The 22,736-nt window shown below is 43.5% G+C and overlaps 1 protein-coding gene across 2 annotated transcripts in view; it reads left to right on the top strand.

Annotated features, from left to right (window-relative positions):
- The window catches only part of SSPN (sarcospan), a 37,660-nt gene extending 27,898 nt beyond the window's left edge, over positions 1-9,762 (top strand). For both annotated transcript variants that reach the window (XM_074357909.1, XM_074357910.1), the window contains one exon: positions 5,597-9,762. In XM_074357909.1, coding sequence (XP_074214010.1) covers positions 5,597-5,962 — 366 coding nt within the window. In that variant the 3' untranslated portion in view covers positions 5,963-9,762. The remainder of the gene's footprint in view (positions 1-5,596) is intronic.
- Positions 9,763-22,736: the final 12,974 nt, after the last annotated feature.

Genomic DNA, 22,736 nt, shown 5'->3' on the forward strand with positions numbered 1-22,736 from the left:
CAGCATTTTCACTGCCCAGTAGAATGTGCTCTGAAGGGAGACATAGACACACCCTTTCTGAGTTTAGGGAGATAAACACCCCACTCAGCAATCAGAACTAGCAGAAATCAAATTCCTACATTTTCTTTCAACTCCTGTAGCAGAGAACAAAAAGCTTTCTGTAGTGTTGGTTTGTTTTTTTTGTTGTTGTTGTTGTTGGTTTTTTTTTTTTTGTCTACTCACATTGTTTACTTTTCTTCTGCAAGAAAACACATTAAAAACTGGATATGCCTTTGTTCACTAAAACAAGAAAGCATAAAGCATAAGAGTAAGTTAACTGTATCATTTGGAAATTACAAAGATGCAGAAAATAAGATGTTAGTATATTCTAGTATATTGACATAAAAACAGCTGATATAAAAAAGCAAGGTGCTGATCCATATATATGTATTTAAATCATGTTGTAAAAGAATAATTAGTGAAAAAAATTCAAATTATTTTAACTAGCTAAAAACCCTGCCTACACAAAATGTTTGGTCTGATCCTACAGAAATTTTTTTAAAAAATGGCTCTTATGTGCATAGAAAAAAAATTATCTGTGAATAGTGGGATTATAGCTACATTTTCTAGCTTTTTCCTTCAGTTTTGAGATGTTCTCCAATAGTTAGATGTAACTTTTCTAATTTAAAAAGTTAATGGACGACATTTTAAAAAAAATTGATAGAGTTAGAATTTTGGTGAATATGCCCCTACTTGGAAATTGCACTTTTTCTGTCTGAGGGTGTTCCTTAAAAGAAGGCCAGATGGAGCAGACATCAGTCCATGTTTACTTTTTTTTTGGTTTTTTGTTTTTGTAGAGGGTTGACTCAACAGGAAGGCTTAGTGATGATTTTTTTAAAAGGCAGAAATCCTAGTAAGAATTGTCCTGTTTTATTACGGGAACTTCATTCACCAGGTAAAAAGAGCTCTGGAGTCGGTTCATCAGTTTATGTGAAATGTCCTTATCACCCTCCTCGCCCTCGCCCCCCCCCCCGCCCCCGCCATGATCCCAGGAAACACCAGAGGCAACAGCATTATCTTCACAGAGGCCTCCACAGCCATCTCAATGTCTGCACTTAAAATCAGGAGCAAGGCCAGAAAAAAAAAATTAAAAAATAAAATAAAAAGTCACTGCCAATGTCAGTCAGGGTGAGAATTCCCCACCAGGAAGATCTCATTAGCTGTCTTTTTTCCCCACCTGTGACAGACATTGACAAATATAGAGGCACTTTCTCTTCCCCTGGATGTGACCTTTAGTGATGCTTCCTGCCAGCTCTCTAAGGTGCCCGCTGTATTATCTTCAGGTGGAAAATGAGCTTCAGTCAATCTCCAGGGTTTCCAACGGCACAACAGGTCACAGCGGACTTCCCTTGTGCTTCTCACATCATTTAGGGTAGGAAGGAGGGAATGCAATGCATCTTCATGTGGTGTTTCTCACCAACATAATCGCATTTTAGTGCTCATGTGTTGATACTCTGGCCCAAGCCTTGTTGGAGAATTTATTTCCTTCTGCTGAACGCCCGGAGAGCCAGGACCAGCAATCCGGGGGTGATGACAGTGTCTCACTGCAGCCTGCGCTAGCGTGCGCGGACACACACACAGACACACACACACACACACACACACACACACACACACACACACACGAGTTCCATTTTCTCTCAGACAATAGCCGTGGGGGCTTGTCTTTTCTTCCCAAGCTAGCGCAGCCTTGTCCAGCCCTTTGGCAGGCCCTGTAAGCCCCGGCGCTGTCCATCTTTCTCCCTGGGCTCTGCTCCTGGGCTCCGCGTGCCATTTGGCCACAGATCGGGCCTCCTTCCTATTCTCGTGGCCCTGTTTTCTCGGGGCTCACCTTGGTGATTTGCAGAAACGTGTCCGGTTCATGTGCTTGCGGAAACACTCCGGGACACATCCCCCCACCTCCCCGCCCCGAGGGCTCGGAAGGCGCAACTGCCCGGTGCCCGCTCCCGGAGGCCCCCCGGGGCTGCCGCCACCGCCTCCTCCTGCAGCGGGCAGCAGGGGGGCCTTACCCTGCCTGACACCAGGGAGGTAATTAAATCGAGGCCGAGCCTCCTTCCTCCCGGAGTCACCCCGCGTTGGAAGCGGCAGCCGGGTACCAATTAGAGGCGCGAGCGCGGGGCGCGCCTGGGCGCCGCGGTTACATAAGCGCCGGGGGCGCCGCGCCTCCGCCGGCCGCTGGGGCTGGGCTGACACGGGCGAGACGCACGCGTCCCAAGCCCCGCAGCTCTCGGGGTCTGTTTGCTCGCTTTCCCAAGGTCATCGTAAACACTTCCATTGACAGTTTACTTAGTGCCGTGTAGGTAAAACAAGCCACTTGATTTTAAATTACAGATTCTAACCCAGAATCTTGCTGCTGTCAGATGAGTTAAAAGGAAAAAAAAAAATTCTCCAGCGCGTCAGACGTAGCCCGCAGGCTTTGGCGGATCAAGTTACATTCACGTCTTGAAACGGATAAGAAACTCGATTCTGCGGCTCACTCTTGTTTACTTGGCCTGATGCTTTCAAGCCGTGGGAGAAGCAGAATCCCGACGTGGGAGACATGCACCGACGAACATGTGTTCAGATTTAAAGGAGCGGAGGGGCATGGCTCTTCTTGGTGCTCTCGAGGCTTCTAGCGCATTTAAGATGCTCGATGCAAACGGGGCAATCTCTGTTTGCGTAAACATTGACGTCCTTTCTACAAGTCAAGTGTGCGCTCTTCCTCCCACATGAGATGGAACAAGACAAAGCAGAGTTGGTGTCCTGACAACAGTCCAGAGACCTGGCAGCTCTGTCCACCTCTCCTAATTTATCTATTTCACAACACTTAAATAGTGCTACTGTTTACCAGCCACCGTTCTAAGCCTTTTACGTGTAACAGCTCTTTTGATCCTTCTAATAATCCTGTGACGTAGGTGCCAGGTGAAAAAACAGAGGTACGCATGGGACTGATTAATTTGCCCAAGGTTTGTAGTTAAGGAGGAAAGAACCAGGATCCCAACTCAGGTGGCCTGACTCTCCAGCTGGTGCCTGTTACCATCACCCCACGCACGGCTGTGCACTTATTAAATGTCTTAGGCAAATCTTCTGAGCCAAAAGGTTATCTTTTAAAAACAGACACAACTCACATTTCAGCAAATGGATTGTTGTGATGATTATAAGAGAATATTTTTTGCAACTGTTTGAATTATTTACAGATTGAGAATGAAGGATCATTGTCATTGTTTCAAGACAGTGCCACAGTGAATGTTATAGAAATTCTCTGTCTAAGGAGGGGTGTGTGTGTGTGTGTGTGTGTGTGTGTGTGTGTGTGTGTGTGTTGGAGGTAGGAGGGTTATGACAAGACTTTGTCAGTCTCATCCATTGATGGCAGTAAAATGTGTAGAGAAAACTCCAACTGGGGCCATTCTACGAAGCAGAGGACTCTCAGGTGGGAAATTATCCCTTTAATTTGGGCCTTCCCTGCTGGTAGAGTCACTGATATATCTATGTTATCAGAAGCAAATAGTTCCCAGTTCCTTGCCACTCACAATGGAAATGCAGCTGCAGTGGGCAGACACGCACAACGCACCCCACACAACTTAATTTGGCCCTTGGCATTAAGAGCTTAAAATCACTCATCAGGCCTGAGTATTTTAAAACAACCCAGAATATTTCAAACATTCTGCTCTAATAGCCCCACAGAATAAATCCATACTTTTTAGCCTCAGAACTACATTTTTTTTTTTTTTTTTTTGCAGAAAATATGGCCACTGAAAATTTTGGGGACTGGCAGGTGATGCATTCAATGTCACAAATCAAATGTTTCCATTTTAAATTTTAAAATGGGGTCACTTTGTGTTTTTCTGGTTCCCTTCCTCCAAGAGAGACAAAATATGTTGGCTGTAAGTTACCCTTGTTATGTCCTTGAGATAGAAGATGTTTCAATAGACTGTTTCACAGATGGAGAAACGTGGGCTATATGTGACAATCCTTCAAATGATTTTAAAGTGAAAAGGAGTATGTGTGTTTAAGATATCTTTGATGAGAAGGTCCAAAGAATCCATGCATCCCCTGCTTGTGCAGCCCTGTTAGGACAAAACGGCTTTAACCAGTTCCTCTCTGTCCCTGTGGTGCCCTCAGTTAAGCTTCCAAGCAAACCAGACACTTGCTCAGCGCACCAACACGCACACACACACACACCCCACTCAAGAAAGCAAAACTAAATTTTTAAGTATTGAAAACTTGAAAACACTTGAAATTGTCCCTGTGCGGAAGATCACTCATCTGGAGGACTTAGACACACATATTTTATAATCTTGTATTTATGTTTTTATTTTGAGTTGCTTTTAGTTGGAGGTGGTGGGAGGGCGTAATCTTTTCAGAGCAACTTTAACCTGAACCTGGAAGGGACTTATCTTCCTTGGAGGAGTTCACGTTCACCAGAACTGCTCTACCAGCAACTCTGGACTGTGGGAATGTAAATCTGGCACTAAGAACTGGGCCCGGGACACTAGCCCCAGCAGCTGGGGACTGCGTTCCTCATCTGGCCCTCAGAAGGCTGGACCATTAAGAGAAAGGTTTCCAGCAGAGAAGTCCAATCGCAGGACAATTTCTTAAAATCTGTAAAATGGTTTAAATTGTGGCCATGTCAACACGCACTCACAATTTTTGATCAAAATGTCTCAGATGTAGGATAAATGTCTGAGCTGTTCAGGGATTCCATGGTTCCCTAGTAGCAGAGTTAGAACTTTAACCAGACTTTTCCATTCTGAGGCTAACACATAGGCCAACAGTGTTCAGAATCTTGGTGGCTGAGGGACCATTTGCAGTTTATTTTTATTCTCTAGAACTACATGGTTATAGGGGAACCTGGGATGAGATTTGCAGGTGATGAATCTGGCATCAAGATGCCTGCCTTCCGGAGCCATAAATTTTTTTGTTCTCCCAGCTACCTCTCGCTGGCGATCCTGGCATTCCTGGACACACTTCGGCAACCACTGCATCGAACATAGTCTTTTTTTATTAACCCATATTGCTAGTTGACCAATCATTGCCAATTTTGACCAACACAGTGTTTACACTGAAGAAACTTGTCCTTTGCTTCCGAGTCTCATTTCAGTCTTTTTTTTTCCCCAGTGGAAGTACTGAGGATTGAACCCAAGACCTTGTGCAAGCTAACCATGCGCTCTACCACTGAGCTATACCCGACCTCCCCAACCTTGGTTCAGTCTTTACACCAGCAGTGGTTAAGGTCAAAACAAGCCCAGCATGGCTTTCAGGGATGGCGCTCATGTTTGGGATGCATCTAAGCTTCCTGCTATATCCATACACGAACATCCTCAAATCAAGCTAATATTGTTGGCTTGATTCACGAAAACACCCGACATCTGTACGACAAATGAGACTACGATCAGAGCTCGCTCCTCACTCACAATGCTTAACAAGCCATTTCCCCGTCTTGGGTACCAGGTTTTAGAGGAGAGACAGCCCCTCCCTTGGGGAACTTCCTGAGAGGGAACAGCTTCCCTTCATTAGCTCTGTCAAGAGTCATGCAGTGCTCTCTGTAACCGGAATGGTTTTCTTTGCTCTCTTGCAGCTGCTCTACTTTGTGCTGAGCGCCTTTGGCCTGGTGGTCTGCGTGCTGGCTGTGGCGTTTGCCGCCCACCACTATGCACAGCTCACACAGTTTACCTGCGGGACCGCGCTCGACTCCTGCCAGTGCAAACTGCCCTCCTCCGAGCCCCTCAGCAGGACCTTCGTGTACCGGGATGTGACCGACTGTGCCAGCATCACCGGCACTTTCAAACTGTTCTTGCTCATCCAGATGATTATGAACTTGGTCTGCGGCCTTGTGTGCTTGTTAGCCTGCTTTGTGATGTGGAAACACAGATACCAGGTCTTTTACGTGGGTGTCAGGATATGTTCCCCGACACCCTCTGAAAGTCAGCAGCAAAAGGTCTAACATTCTTGCTCAAAGGTGGGAGAGAGAAGAGCACACTGACTAGCTGAGATTTTTTTTTTTTAAGAAAAAAAAGAGATAAGAAAGGAAGAAAAAAATTAGCTTTTGACAATGAAAAATAATCACTGTTCTAAATGAATATTTTTATATTTTTCAGGAAATGAAAGAACAGTTCCTTAAGTTTCCATAGTATTTTTAAAAAATTCTTTAGCTCCAAGTTGACTTGGGAGTATTAAAAGAACACAGAACAGGAAAAGAATGATGTAGATCTATTGTTAGAGTCTGGAGTGGATTCCTAATACTCATTTTATCTATCATTTATATAATCTTCTTCCCTGTTAGTCCAGTTTGACTTGGACAGTTTCAGGCCCACTTGCTGAATTTTGTAGCATCTTCCTCCAGGCCTCCCACCTCCCGCCATGATCGTCCCTACAACTCTGAGAAAGACAGGGGGCAGGGGAAGAGCTGAACTGCCAGGATGACTCTCTTTTTTCCCCTGGTAGGATGATTTCAGGGCATGAAACAGCTTAAAAGAGCAGAGTAGAAAAGAAAGAGACTTTGCAAAAGGCTAAATAATTATAAACACCTGGACTGGGGCGCGGCCTCTTCTCCACACCCTTGCTTTGAATCTGTAACTTACTAAATGCTTTGGATGATTGTCTGCCTCTCAATAATTGAAAGTTGGTAGTCGTTGTACTTCTAATGATGTAGAAGGTTTAAAAATAATTACATTATGCTTCTATTCTGTCATCTAAAACAAGTCGTTAAAACTAATTTCTAGCTAATTGTTAATTATAATTATGCTCAGAAGTCTATTTAATGAGCCCTGGCTGCATTTCCATAGCACCGGGGGTATTAGGAGAAATTACTCTCACAAGAGAGGAGGCTTAAAGATCCTTTCTTCTGAAAGCCAAGCTTTACAAGGGAGAAAAAAAAATTTTTTTTTTATTAATAGCTCAGGTTAAAAATACTCACTTAAACAAAACCAAGAGCATTCATCATGGGAAATGTTTATACAAATGGCACTTTTGTGATATGTTGTGAAGTATCTCTCTTGGCAGCTAAGTACTTTGGAGGAAGATTGGTTAGTGTTGATGTGTCCCATTCATGAAACTGTATCTGATATGGAATTCTATTACTTATTTGTATGCACAGTCAACTAGAGACTTAAACCAGTGTTTTGAAGTCCTCATTTGAACATTTGACCATTGACTTGGAGGGTAGTTTTTTGTTTGGTTTTTTCAGTCACTGTGACTTAAAACAGCACAAGTACCCTGTGATGGGAAGACTTTTTTCTAATTATTGTTATCATTAAATTTGGAACAATATCAGTCTTTTAAGGAAGGAGCTCAGAATGCAAATTCATGTAGCATAAATGTTACTAAAAACTTTTATCAGTATGCTCTGCTGAGAGCAGAAATTCAAGACAATAATTGAGCTTAATTTGCTTCTCCACATTGCATATTGACATATGTTTACTAATCATTAAACTCTACTCTAAAAGAAAATCCTTTCCTTGTTTGCCTTAAGATAGATGAATAATTCCATCAGTTGTGATGATAGTGTCAATTATTACACAATATAAATATCCAGATAAAAAGGGAAATGTTAAATAAGTTAGTTGGAGGATTGTAAATTTTTTTATGCCCTCCAGATAAAACACTTGATTAACAGATGTTAAAACCTTTTTATGTATTGGCTTGCTTTAAATATGGCCTTCCTATACACTAGCTCAGGCCAAGAATGCACATTCGGGGACTTAGTGGATCAGATTCTGGAGCAGAGATTTGATCACACACAAATTACATCAACTCAACACCAAGACTCCTGAAAAAATACTTTGGTCTCTGTTAAAAGAAAAAATCTCGGGGGGAGGGTATAACTCAGTGGTAGAGTGTGTGCTTAGCATGCACTAGGTCCTGGGTTCAATCCCCAGTCCCTCCATTAAAATAAATAAATAAATAAAAATAAATCAAATTACCTCCCCCCACCAAAAGTTTTTAAAAATAAATACATAAAAATAAAATAAAATTTAAAAAATCTCAATAATTGAATCCATCTTGATTTTGACAGTTTCCTACCAAAAAAAAAAAAAGAGTGAGAATCTTATGGCTCTTTAAAGAGTGAGAAACTAGAGCTTTAATGCTAATTACTATGAATCAGGCGCTCCTGCAAGCACACCTTGAATACCTTAACTTTTTATAGCAAACACTACAATTTTTTTGTATCAGAATATTAAATTCCACACAACATTAAGGTGCTCTATGCTTCACAGGCGATTCACAGGGTAGCTCAAATGGCAGAATAACTCTAGCTTACATGCTTCCTTTTTCTAAATAATGCAGCCATTAAGAGCTGGTGTGGTGATAAGCTTGATAATAATCAGGAGATATATATATATATATATATATAAAATGCATATATAGCGGGGATTTTGCTATTGTGTGATCGAATAATTCTTAAATCCCTAAAGAAAGAAAAAAATCGTAAGTGAAAGAAGGAACAAAAAATAAAATCAAAAAGGAAAAGAAGTCAAGGTTTCCGTGCTGCAAACTCACTGTGTATTGATACGTGTGAGAATTGTGTCGCTTGAATAACAAACTGCTTTGGGCTGGATCTGAAGTATTTTGGGGTTGTGTTTTGCAAATATTGAAGTTACAGTGACGGCAACAGAAAAGGAACAGATACACAGCTTTACACTTTAGCAAAATGTTACATTTGAAATCTGACAAGGCGCCAAGATGGTGACTGTCTCATCTAAACCATAAAACAGGAAGGTTTGCGCAATCATCCTCCTCTCCCACCACCTTCAGGAGAATTAAATGAATCAAGACTTTGGGGAAAAAAAAGGAGGATAACAGCCGGGACTTGGCAGCACTTGAAATAGGAGGAACACAGCAGCCTAAATGTGCAGACTGTGTAAGGGAGCCCACCCGATCCGTCTGCGCCCTCACGTGACCACCATCTGTGCCTGCCTCGCTCCATCCAAATTTGTGTAGGCAGCTCCTTGGAGCCATTCCTAAAAATAGAGCTACACCAGGCCCTGGAAACCGTAGTCAAGTAACAGGCCTAACTCTTTTCCCTCCTTGAGTTAAACCTCCGTAGGATCTCTTCTGAGGGCTTTCCGGCTGCAGACGTCAGTGCGTTCGGACAGCGAGGACCCAATATATGTGTGTTTTCTATTTGTGTCCAGGACATCAGAATCTGTTAATATTCTCGTACTTCGTATCTTGCATACGCAGCGTATCTGGAATGCGTTTACAGATTTTTTTTTTTCAGTAAAGGTTGGGATGGAGAGTATCCAAGGGAGATTATGAGGGACAGCAGTAGATCACTTAATGATAATCAGAAATGAACTAAAAAGTTGCCCTGAGAAACCAATCACATCCTATCATGAAGCACACCTTTTACATGTTCTAGTGATTGTCGCTGAACTATTGCTCTGTAGCCGTACATTTCTGTAAATCATGCTGGCCCTCAGGTCTTACTGTTCTCAAGGAGATCCATCATGAGTTTAGATGTATGCCGTGTATATTCAGGGTAGTGTTACAAAGAGCTGATGGCCACGTATATTGACTCACAGTGGAATCATTTGTTTGGATAAAGCCTCAGCCTGGGAAATGAATACCTTGACTGATTTTATTATCTAATTTTCTAGTATTTTATTATCTCAAACGATCTAATTTTCTAGTATTTAATTATCTCAAACGATCATCCCGATCCAAAATATTGGTCTATGCTTTGGTGTTGTGGTTTCATTCTGCTGGCTTTGAGGGTATAGTGAATAAAAAAAGTGTTTTCTACCCGTCTGAGGTGGTTGTTTTTCAGGGGAATGCGGATGATGCAGAATTTCTTTGTTAATAAAATTTTCATAATCTCTGAAAACACCGTGTGTTGATGTGTTTTAGAGTGATGACACATTGCACATGAAGTGGTCTACATACAATCGCTCAGCTGAGTGTTTACTTCAAAAATCTGGTTTTGGAGTAGACGAGGTCTAGTATGCACTTTGACTCCTTTGGTCCAGGAACTGTCACTATCTTGGTACACTGCACCCATCGTGGAAGGCACGGTGCAAATGCTACCCAGGCAAAGGGAGCCTGAGCTGGTAAAAAAAATTTTTGCAGAAGATACTTGGGATGCTGATCCTCATTTATATCTATTAATGTCAAGTAACATTTGGCCTGGAGAATGGGCTACGTATTAAGTGTTACATGCTCAGTCATATTCAACATTTAATTATATAGAAGAGCAGCCAGCCTATTCCATTTCAAATCTGAAAACAAGGGTTCCTTCTTACCAAGTCTGTGGCAACTTAAATAGTTGATCATACTATAAAATGCAGTGGTTCCTCTTCTATAATTTAGTTAGAAAAGCTTGTAGAAAGCCAAAGGAAAGGGTTAATGATTTAGGACACACATGTCGAGCTGGACTTCCTGCCCTTGGTGTTAAGGCTGCAGGTCCTACGGTTGGAAATCTGACAGCCGCTTCCTGGCTGAGTGACTTGGGACACACCATTTAGTCTCTAGTTTCCTCATTTGTAAAGAGGAGAGAAACATTCTTGCCTCATAGCATCATGGGAAAGGTTAAGTGAAACAGCACTTAGCAAAGTGGCTCCTGGAGGAGGGGGCTCAGTGAACACTCAGTCTCTTCCTCTCTTCACTGAGTTCTGCAGAGCCTTCTCATTGCTGCAGGCTCCTGTCCCCACATCCAGCTAGAAAAGTGGCTCTGATTTTCTATCCCCTTCTAAGACATCCTTTTTATAAACCAGAAACATTATCAAATGGACTTCAAACAGAACTGCTTTTAAAATAAGAGCGCACCAACCCTTACTGATGTGCGTGGAACCATGTGTTGGCTGGCGTCCTATTTGTTGGTTTACGTATCTTGAATGTGGCCACCTTCTCTCAGGCAGAACTAGAAGCTGAGACATTTCTCCTGATTTTCATATCTCTTTGAATTTAATGTAACAGAAGCACGTTTAATGCTAACTTTTAAAAGTGAAACTTTATGGAGCTTTGGTACATGTTAGGTTGTAATGCACAGTCCCCCATTTATTTAAAAAACAATTATCAAACACCTTTAACAAGCTCGACTCTGTGGGTCACTGATTCTCATTTAGAATCCTAAAAAGATTTAGAATACAGTCAGAAAACACCAGCTGGGGCTGCATTCTCCAGGCTGGATGGGAAACATTCATATGAACTTTTAAATTTGTGGCAAATTTAATTATTAGAAATATTCAGCCAGAAATCTACTTTTTCTCCTTGATAGAGTCTATCTTTATAGTTCATGACACATTGCTATGTTATTTTTTCATTTTACAGATTCATCTTTTATAAATTAGTCTTTATAAAGGGCTAATTCAGATTGTAAGCGAATGAAAATAAAATTAATGTGTGGTGATACCATCTTGAAGATAATAATTCATTCATCCATTTCTTTCCAACAAATATTTCTCTGTTATTGATCCCTTCCAAAGCACGGATCCTTCTCAGATGTCTTCTTTATTTGGAAAGGTCATCAGAAAGATCCTTTAATCAAAGGGATGTGGGATATATACCCATCTGTTGTTCTTGGGGGCAATAATCCAAATACAAGATTTCAACTGAGATATGAAGCCTTTTGTTTAACAGGATCCTCTAACTGGGCAGGGGATGAGGAGTCCTGGAGATTCATTTGTGGGACCTGTGCTGGTTCCTCCCCTTCTGCATGGAAGTCTGCTGGAGAAGGAGGCAGGGGTCCCCAGGATGCTGCCACAAGAATTGTGGAGGAGGCTTGGATGGTATCTGAGGAGGGGCTGAACAATGAGACACTAGCAGGCAGTTTGGGGTTTCTGAACGTGGACACTTTGGGTACACCTCTCTGGGTGAGATGCTCTGTTTACTATTTGACTTTCTATCCAAACCCTTCTCCCCAGAAACTCCATGTGTTATTTTTCCAACCAGGTGTGATGGTAGTCAGCCAGAGGATGACTCTCAAGGATCACAGGAACCAGTGGCACTTGTGATCAGAGAAATTGACTGTAATCTCATGAGACTCACCCCCAACTGGTCCTCCTAAGCAAGTGTGTAGTAGACTGTTGGTTACCCAGGAGGGTATGAAGGTGGTGTGCCAGCCAGAGCGAATCATCAGAAGCAGAGGACCCAGAGTCTGAAAAATTATGGGATTAAAGTTGTCACTAGCCTCCCTAGTCGATTACTTTTCCTTCTCTTTCACTCAGGATAGAATTCACATATTCTTACAAAAATAGGCAGTGTTCCCTCAGATAGCTTTATGGCCAAAAGTAGACTTCCAATTTTTTATTAAATTTCTTTCTAGATTGCAACAAAAATGACCAAAGGATGGTTCTACAGTTGAAAAGAGAGCGAGAGCAAGCTTATTTATTTTAATGCAGAGAACTTTAGAACATGGGACAGGGAGCTTGGCTATTTAAGTGGCTGGGAACGTGTCTTTGGACAAATGGAGGGAGGAGGGATGTCCTGAGTGTATTTGGGGCTGGACGAGGGGCCCACAAGTGAACACCTGGATTCCATTTGGCCAAGCTTGGGTTGGAGTAAGAGCGACCATCCTGGTACCTCCCTCACAACCCCCGTGGCCAGAGTTTAAAGTTGTCTCAGGCAGCTCTGGGTCCAATGACCAAGAAGGCCACCTCCTTCCTGGACTGTCTACCAGAGAAGAGACTGCTCCCCCCACACCTCATTCCACAGCAAAACCTGCCCCTCCTTCCTCCCTGGCCCATGTCTACGAGACTCCGCTAAGGGGTTGTCAGCTCCAGCGCTGGGGGTGAAGGCCTGAAACGCAGAGATCCTTATAAACATGGCTTTCATTTTCATAGGATATTCCTAAATATCAGGAAACTTCTCAGGTCCAGAGAAATGAGGCAGGATGCCAAGGAGGGGAGACATGCCCCGCTGGCCTTCAAGCCCAACCGTGTAGGCAGCCACCCCCGTCTCTGGGGGGAGGAAGCAGTTTCAGAGCCGGCGGGCCTTGGAGAGCATTTCCCCCGGGCCCGGCTCCGGCCGTCTGCGGAGGCACCGGGCCGCCGGTTCCAGCCGAGCGAACGCGCGCTCAGCGTCCTCGCGGGGCGGTGTGCAGCCGTCTGCGGGCAGCGCCTCCGCCGCCCGCCGTCTCGGGGGGCTTTTTACTGTGGAGGGCAGAGGGAGGGAGCAGAGGGGACAGTCCATGCAGAACCGGGGGCCCCCAGTGCCTGGCTCCCTGAGCATCTCTTGTGACAACTCACCGAGGTTGACCGACTTTGCTCGGACCCCCGGGCTCCTCTGCTCATCCCACACAGAACACCCTCGGAGCCTGGCGTGGCTTCACACGGCTGCCGGGAGAGGACGTGTCAGGCAAAAAGCAGGGAAAAAAATGCTCATTTCTTGTTGAAAAACGCCCAAATTGTAACTGAATAGGGTGATTTTTTTTTTTTTTAATTTCCAAAATGTGCTTTCCCCCCAGAGTCCTTGAGCACAGACCTGCGGTTTTCTCTCTTGGGTTTTACAGTCTTTCTGCCTTGAGCCAAGAGACTTGGCTCCGCTCCCCCTGAGTCAGAGTCTCGGCTGGTAGCTGAACCCAGGAAGCCCTGGCCCCGAGTCCCTCCCTGGAACCACCAGACCACACAGCCTCCTGCGCGCAGCCCTTGGCTGGGTGTCCTGCCTCCTCTTTGTTTGGAAAGAGATGTCTTACGTAACCGCACAACCTACTAAATGCTCCATTGTCTTCCACTTGGGAGAGCTCAGAATAACCCATTAGTGACTTACGACTTATCGCGAAGATAAAATCTACTCCCCACGTACCTACAGCCCTCGTGGAGCGAGCCTCACCTACCTATCATAGATCAATGATCAACACCGAGACTTAACGACTGTGGTCTTCGGGGAATCGTCATTTCAGGACAAGGTGCAGGAAATACAAAGCCTGGTTCATCTATAGGTCACAGTATTTTGCTCAACGAGAAAGTCATTTGTAATTCAAGATGGAGAGACAGGCATAAACAATTCTGATCTGGTGATTCTTTTACTAATCGGATTTTGATAAACGGCTGATAAAAATGGAAGGTGTCTGGTCACCAGAGGAGAGAGACCTAGGCAATGAAATCAGTTTCTCTTATCTCACCGGGCAGGGATTTGTTAATGTTATTTCCTATTCATAGTCTGCAATGCCAAGAACCGTGGTAACTGCCCTGGACTGCAAGAGCCTTCTGAGCAGAATGACAGAAACCCACTGGGTGAGGTCTTCTCCTCCATCTTTATTTTCTGTGAATCTCTGATTAGCCTTGTTGGGAATTCTAGTAATTACTTTAAGCTGGCACCTCTAGAAAAAATATATGCCTCTTAAGATTCAACTAAAAATAAAAAGAACCTCTGCATGGTGTAGCCAAGGAGCTCTCACTGGATAAGGCAGAGGTGTAGACCAGGACAGATAAAACTCTGCATTAGGTGACATTTCCATCTGGTTCTGCTGCCACAGCAGCCCTGGGGAGAGGAGCAGGAGAGACAGAGAGGGACAGCCCGCTCTGGCCTGCTCTCTCTCCCCCGTGGACCTCACCGTCTTTCAGGGAACCCTCAAAGCGCTTACTCATTTCTTCCTGCGGCTGACATTTTCTCACCTGGGACCAGCTATGTGATCAGTTTCAGGTGGAGGCACATTTCTGTCCCTGCTCGGTAACATGTGAGCCCTCAGCAAAGCTTTCAGAAAGGGTCCCTCCTGAACTTGATGGAGTGCAGCCGTCTCCAACTGTCTTGTGAAGGCTGGAGAGATGAGGTGAGGGGCCACCTCCCTGCACTCAGCGGCCCCTGCCATGTCCTCAATGCCTCTGTACCAGGCACCAGTCCACAGAGTTCAATGCGTGGATCTGTGGACAGCAGACATCAAACTAAGCACATGAGAAATTTTGCTCTGCTCAGTCTTGTGTGCAAAGGTGGCTTTGAGTCTCATCATATTCGGCTCACTGAGTTAGAAAAAGCTGAGAGTAGAAGGGGGCTTCCATTCTGGCTTAAGAAGCATGACTTCTACCAGGATTTCAAACCCAAACTCCCATGAGAAGTGAGAGCTACACACCTATATTACAGGGAAAAATTTTAGGGCATGTAATTTGAAAATCCCATCAACCTTGAAATAATACAGTAAATTTGTTTCTTATCATTTCTTATTTCCAGGAGACAAAGTGGAGTTCAAGTCTACCTCGGGTGAGAAAATTGGGTAGTTTCCATTTTATCTGAATACAACCTGCATCCAGAAATGGATGGGAACTACTTTTACTGCAAGAATGACTCAAAGGCAGCTCAATATAGCTCAATATAGCTCATTACAAATCCATCTTCCTTTTGAATGCTAACTTGCTACATAAGAGGGATTTACAATACATATCAGAATGAAATTCCTAACTATGAATGTGTAAGATATGGAAGAGATTATCAAGGGAAACTGTAGAACCCCTAGCCCTCCAGAATATTTAATAATCTTATCTGAAGATTACTAATAAAATAGTACACAGCTCTTTTTCTAGAATGGTTTCATTCAAATCCTACCCAAAAGTTGCAAGAAAAAAAATTCTTCCCACTGGAAATCATGGGACTTTACCAAACCAACAGACTTCTAATGGTGTCACTGTCCCTTTTTGTCTTGTGACCTCTTCTATCTTTAAAAATACTCCTGCCTCAGGGAATTTTGGAGACAGAATCAAAAGTAGGGAAATTAAGGGACAGTAGATAGGCGTAGATTTGAAATATCAAATTATTACTTCAAGGTAACAATAAAAATAAAATTTAATGGAAAAAAAACCTTAAGAATAGACTACATATTTTAAGTACAGGCATGGAAAAGCACTGACCTGTTTAACTAGGCTTGGGGAATCCCAGAATGTTATTTTAAGGACCCTTTGAATTCAGTGTTCATATGTATCTGAGAGGACAAATGTTATGGTCATTAAGAACATGGTTCTAGAGCTAGCCTGCCTGGATTTGAGTTCCAGAGTGTGGCCCTGGGCAGGCCATTTACCTCTCTGCACCTCTCTGCCTCCATTTCTTTATTTGAAGGAATAATAGGGTTTTTGTGAAGAGTGAACAAATGAATAAATGATTATCTGTAATAGATTTAGAGCAGTGCCTGTGGGCAATGCTATGTAACTGTTTGAAGATGATGATGATGATGGCGATGATGAGTATAAACTATAACAAGCTGAAATCAGGGATGCAACAGGAAACCAGGCAAACAGTGGTAGCACCTGTAGTTTCTATAGCAAAGCATGGCGCAGAAACACACACATTAGTAGTTTCCATCTTCTGGAGCCTAAGTACAAAACAGTAATCCCCCTGCCCCTTGCAAACATCAGAGATGCAATTCAGATGATGTTTTCGTGTTTATTCCCCAACCATGACCTCGACTCCGTGGGCAAACTGGATCAAGGCTTTAAAGTCCTGGCCCCTGGGAGGCCTGAGGCTTACTGACCTGGGGGATGACATACCAGGGTCAGAGTAAGACTTTTAGAACCCAGAGCCACCCCGTGGGCCACTCCCCTACTCCCGTAGGGACAGGTGACTCCAGGTTATAAGAAATACATCATGTAGCCTTTCAGGGAGTATGAAAAATCACAGCCTCCAAAAACAGGCAGTACACACTGGAAAAGGCAATCCACCATCTCTGGATGGAGACTCTGGTGGGTTTAGTAAATTAGGTGTTTGCACAGATACATGTGACTTCTTTCTTCCAGTTTGCCTGGCAGGATTGTTTTCTCCCTACCCATCCATCCGCTCTGCGCCCAGCCCACCACCAGTGACTCGGGTTCATGCAGAAACAGGACCTCGGCCAATAAGATGGCTCACAGCAAAGTAGGATCTTTGAGTTTTATGGATCCATGTCTAGATAGCCAACATCAGTCCTAGAATCCAGGAGGTAAAAATCCGCAGAAGACCTTTTCTAATGTGTTCTTACCAGGCCACATTGCCTGCTCCAGAGGCCCCGTGGGCTAGTGCCAGAAGCAGGCTTAAAACGCAAGCCTCCTGGGTCCAAACCTAAATGCAGAGTCCTATAAACTGTCACCTTGGGTCCTCTGAAGAGCTAAGATAGATGAGATTTAGATTCACAGCATGCCTGTGAATTAAAAATCGACATTAAATACAGACATGAGCAAACTCTCCTGTTGGGGGAGGCACCTCCTCTGCCTTTAGAAGAAATGTAATGGGGACTGGTCTGACCACCAGCAGACACTCCAAGCCACACTCATTACTTCGACAGGAGTAGAAAGCCACGTAGCCAATACCGCCCTGGACCCCAAGCCGAGTTTACTGTCTTCCACTGCTTTCCTTCCTGCTTTCCTCACCGCGGTGGTGAGGGCTGGGGGTGGGGGTAGGATACCTGCCTGCAGAGTTCTGTACTCTTTCCTCCTACAACACAAAAGCAGCTCTGGATTAAGGAGAGTTGGAAGGTCAGAGTGAGTAAACACATGAGGGGCTTAAAGAGAAGCCCAAGGATTTTGTACACTGTGTTCTATGGAAACCTAGGATTTACTGAAGGTTCGTGTGCCTTTTTGCAAAAGGAATTAAGCTTCAGGTGGGTTTTTTTTTTTTTAAATGAAATTATCAGATTTTAAAATGTTTTTTAAAAGTAGTATTTCTCTTCTTTGACCCTCAGATTAATACTCTCATCCACACTCTACGTCTGTGCATTTTTCTCCAAGTGCCATCAGGGCCTTGAACAGAAATCAAAAAGGAGAAATGTTTGTGTGCTCTCAAGTTCTACATAAGGAGTCTCGCTATTTCCAGTATAAGTTATGTATTACATTTGTTTGATTGCAATAAGGAAAAAATGTGAAAAGCGAAAAGAAAATGTTCTACAGTTTCTTTAGTTTACTCCCAAATGTTTCTCCTTAGCATTGACTTCCTATCTTAAAATCTTTGCTTTGGAGCTGGAAGGAAACCTTTTAGAGAAGAGCAGATTGATGCCGAGCAAGAGTAAATGACTTGCTCCCAGTTACTCTGCTCAATCTCTCACTCTCTTTGTTTCTTTTTAGCACAAATATTTGGCATTTCTTCTTTCCTTTTTTTCTTTACTCTTTGCCATATGAACTGAAATATTTTACTGTTTGCTTGGGACCTGCAATTACCCACACTCTTGACTCCAACAAATTGGAAACCGTCAATCAATATTCTCAAGGAGGCTAAACAAGGTCTTGCTTTTTCTGGGACAGGGTGAAAACCCCACGTTCATTTTGCTAATATATCCCAGGATATATTATATGTTTATTATTTATTATATATTATTTCTTCTACACATTCTTTAGAAGAAAATAAAATAATAAAAATAAAATAAAATAAAAGTTACTCATCTGCTCCCAACCTCAGTGACCACAGGTGGGCAGAGGAAAGGGAAGGGTGATTCAGGGGGACCCAAGAGCCACCTTGAAGAGGAGTAGCTCTAGGTGGGACTGGGGACATGGAGGGGCAGACCAGAGCAGTCCCTCTGAGGATGTGCACTCGGTGGTGTTATGTGATCCTCAAGGGAGCTTCAGTCTGCCTTGGTTAAAAACACAGAATCCAGAGCCAGTCAGATTGCTAAGGGTCCAAGTCTAGGTTTTGCAACCATTTTCCAGCTATAGACACTTGTGCAGATTCCTTAACGACCCTGTACCTAAGTTCCTTCCTCCATAAACTGGGAGTATTAAGAGCACCTACCTCACAGGGTCGTTGTGAAGATTACATGAGTTCGTATCTCATGTAATGTGCTGGAAACACCACCTGGAACATCCTAAGGGCTCAGTCTATGCTTATCATTATCGTTACCTATTATCAACCCTGTTTCTCAGCCCATCTTTGAAGCTGAAAATATCTGCCAAAGATGGGAGAGGAGGGGAACTGTTTTATTATTCTTGATCCAGTGCTCAAGGAAAACAATGGTTATGGCTTGACTGGACAAGGAGGAACCCTTTCTCCTAACCATAAACCCAGCTTTAACCATCAAGGCATACTTGCCTACAATTAACATTCAAAATCGAGAGCAGTTTCTAAGACGTGCTTTCTTAGAGAACTTTCTGGAAGACTTTAAATTTTGTTGTTGTTGTTCTGCTTTATTTTTACCCAGCATTAGACCATCAGCTGCTCGCTGTGTTGAGACGTGCTCCATGGCTGTCATTTTAAACTCACAGGATGTTCTCCCCAAGGGGCATACAACAGTTTCCTTAACCGTTTCTTATTGTTGGACATTCAGAATTTCCCCATTATTATAAATAACAGTGCCAAGAACATCTTTGTATGAGGTATTGTTTTCACACTTGCAAGTTAAATTCTTAGGATGTATTTCTAGAAATGGGATTTCTGGGTCAAAGTATCAATTTTTTTTAAATTGCAATTTTTTTATTTTTTATTTTTTAATAGACTTTATTCTTTTAAAGCAGTTTCAGGTTCACAACAGAATAGAGCAGAAAATACAGAGTTCTCACATGGCCCTCCCCACCCACACATATATACTCCCCTACCCGCAACAGCCCTCATCAGTGTGGCATGTTTGGTACAATCGATGAACCAACATGGGCACAAAATTATCAACCAAAGTCCATAGTTTACATTAGGGTTCATTCTTGATGTTGTACATTCTATGGGCTTTGACAAACGCATAATGACATGTAGCCACCACTATAGTGTCACACGGAATAATTTCATTGCCCTAAAAATCCCTTGTGCTCCATCTATTCATTCCTCCCTCCCTCCCTCCCTCTCCCCAAGCCCCTGAAAACCATATTTTTAAAGTCCCTGATACATACTGACAATGGTTTGGGGAAGAAACAATATGATACACATATGTGCTGCCCCCAGCAATACCAGTGAGCCATATTTTTGCAACTTCATCAGCACCAAGTCTTATTATTTTTTTCTGGTATTTTAATAGTTTTCGTGTAACTATTTCCCCATATACCTATTATTTGTGTTTTCTCTCCTTTAAACTACTGTCCAAAACTCCCATCTATTTTAAAAAAACAACCTGGAAAGTAAGAAAGTTCAGAACCGCTTCAAACTTTTAGATTAAAGGCTGGTCTCCGGTTTATATACCAAGGCTCTCTGTAACTAATACGCACCCGGTTTTCTCAGTGTGGCACCAGATCTGACACAGGGAACGACAGCCCCACCAACCTCAAGTCTTCAGACATGGGGTTGGTTTTAGACTGCTCCGAATGCTCCTTGCCCGTAAGCATTGGCTGTTTCTTCCCGGTCACTTTCAGTGCCTTCCGTGATGTCACTTTCTCAGCTGGACTTGTCCTCTGGGCAGCTACATGCTGGTGCTTCTACAGAGCGTCAGGATCTCATAGCCACCGTTCTAGATGCCTGAAAATGTTTGGTGTGCAATTAATGAGACATGTCTCTCCTTCATCAAATCATCAATCTTTCCAGTATTGGGTCGGTTCTTTTGCCTTTAGTGGGGTTGTGGTGAGCCCCTCAGGAAGTATCACATAACACAAAGAAAGTATGGAGGGCATGTGAAGAATATTTCCAGTGGCATTCATTGGACTGACACCAGCAGATTCTGAGGGCCATTTTATGCTAGGAAGAACAGTGATCCAGGAATCCCCCACGATGGTAACAAAACTGTGCTGCAGAACCTTCTACTGCGTCTGATTTTCCATCTGTCTTGTGTACAACCACCCATGCAAACGCACAATGCATGCAATGACAAGAGAAGCTGGCGAATTGTGAAAACTCCTTCCAAAGCAATCAGGGTTATCCCACCCCACTGCATTTGACAGAGACATCAAATACGCAATTTAAAGCTAGAAAAACATTAGACTTTGGAGTCGGTAGCTAAAACAAGCACCATCATTGGTCAATGCCGCCAAAACAGTTAGAAACATTCTTCACCTGCTCAGTTTGAAAAGAAAAAAGGACCCAGCTCCCACTTATCTCCTGACGAGTAAGTGACTAATGTGAAATTGGCCACGGGGAAGCCTGGCTCCCCCGCTCCGTGCGGTACCCTTGGCAACACAACAGAAGGCTGGGAGCTGGGAGAGGCCTGACCCAGGAGAAGGAAAGAATGGAATGAAATACGGTGCAGCTGCTGAACTTTCTTTTCATTAACTTTAAATTATATCAATTTCTAGGCTTTGGGATACCTTCTGAAAGGAGGGGGAAAAAAGGCTGAATAGACAATCTGTCTGCTTTTAACCTAACTCAAACTGAGCAATAATGAAACTAATTCAGCCTGGGGCAGAAAGACAGGACCACCACAAGCCCTGCTTCCCACCTCCCAATTTTATTTAGCTAGAAGTTTCCATTTCAGCTCTCCTCCTCTGAGACAAGAAAAACACAGCTCCAGAAGGAGGCTGTCTCCACAGCTGGCTCCTGTGCCCAGCCTTCCCCCCACCCAGAGTGACTCAGCAAAGCAGCCCCCTGCGGGCTGGGAACAGGGCAGGGAGCTTGTCACGTGGCTGTAGGAGTGTGTGCCATCTTTCCAGCTTGCTTATTCATGCTGCCCCAGAGCTCACCTCCTAGGAATGGCAAATAGCACCTGGATCATTCAATTCTTTGAGTATTCCATACCCCAAGTGTCTTTTGGGGAAGAGATGATCAGGAAGACGTTTCTTGGCTGCGTTAGGCTAGCTGAGATTGGGGTGGAGGGATGGGAATGTGGTGGGTAGAAAGGCAGACATGAGCTCTCATCACCAAATCCCCAAGTATTCAAGATCTTAGCACTCCAAGCCCTTCCCTGATCTTCTGCGGTACCTTTTATTATAACTGGATCCATAGGTCTTTGAATGCTCTGAGCTTCTCCAAAACACCTGTGCCTCTTGGTCACGGGATAAAAAACAGGGGCAAGAGGAAAAGGAAAATGTAAAAGATTCAATACTCCAATTCAGTATGTCTGTTGAATACATACTTTGTGTCAGTTATCATTCTCAGAGCTGGATGTATAGAGATCAACAAAGCTTACATTCATGTGGGAGAAACAGACAATGAAAATATAAGCAAATAAATAGAATATTTTAGATGGCAGTAAGTACAGTGAAGAACAGAGTCTTACAGGAGACGGTGAAGGGGCAGGATAGCACTGAGATAAAAAGGGAAGACCTCTTTCAGGACATGCAATTTGATCTGGGACCTCAGTAATGAGGAGGAATGAGCCAGGCAATGACCTGGGGGGAAAAGCATTCAGGGCAGAAGGAACAGCAAGGACTTATGCCCGGAAAAGAGGCTGGGCAATCAGAGAGAGAGAGAAAGAAGATGAAGGAAGCCTGATTAGACTGTTGGAGGGGAAGGCTGCTACCGATGGGAATGGGGAGGAAAGTCGGAACCAGATCCCAGAGGGGCTTGTAGCCCAGGGAAAAGAGTTTGGGAGCTACTGGAGTGTTTGTAAGCAGTGCAGCGACAGGAGGTTTACTCTTCTGTTTCCCATTCCCACATATCATGTACACATATGTTCACACACGTAGGGAAGATGCCTAGTTAGGGTAGACATTGAGTTTGAGTTATGCAGATGTTTTATGTTTTTATAATTGGATGTTACTTTAGATTAGCTATTTAGAAGGCTAAACACTTTCTCAGAAATGCAAGAGGAAAGGCTAGGTTGGAAAATAAGGCAAAGATTTCCTTGAAGCCCTTTTATAAAATTAATACCTGAAATGGAACAGCACCATCCACACACCAGTCGCGGGGGATGTTAATCTTTCAAAGACAACTCTTAAGATATTTTGTTATGGCTAGAACAGGGACACAACAGGGAAGAGAAAGCTAGATGGCTTTCTCACTAAGTCCCCAGGGCTTGCATGTCCATTAAGAGAAGGCACGACTTG

The sequence above is a fragment of the Camelus bactrianus genome, chromosome 34 (genome assembly GCF_048773025.1).
Source record: "Camelus bactrianus isolate YW-2024 breed Bactrian camel chromosome 34, ASM4877302v1, whole genome shotgun sequence".
NCBI classification, from domain to species: domain Eukaryota; kingdom Metazoa; phylum Chordata; class Mammalia; order Artiodactyla; family Camelidae; genus Camelus; species Camelus bactrianus.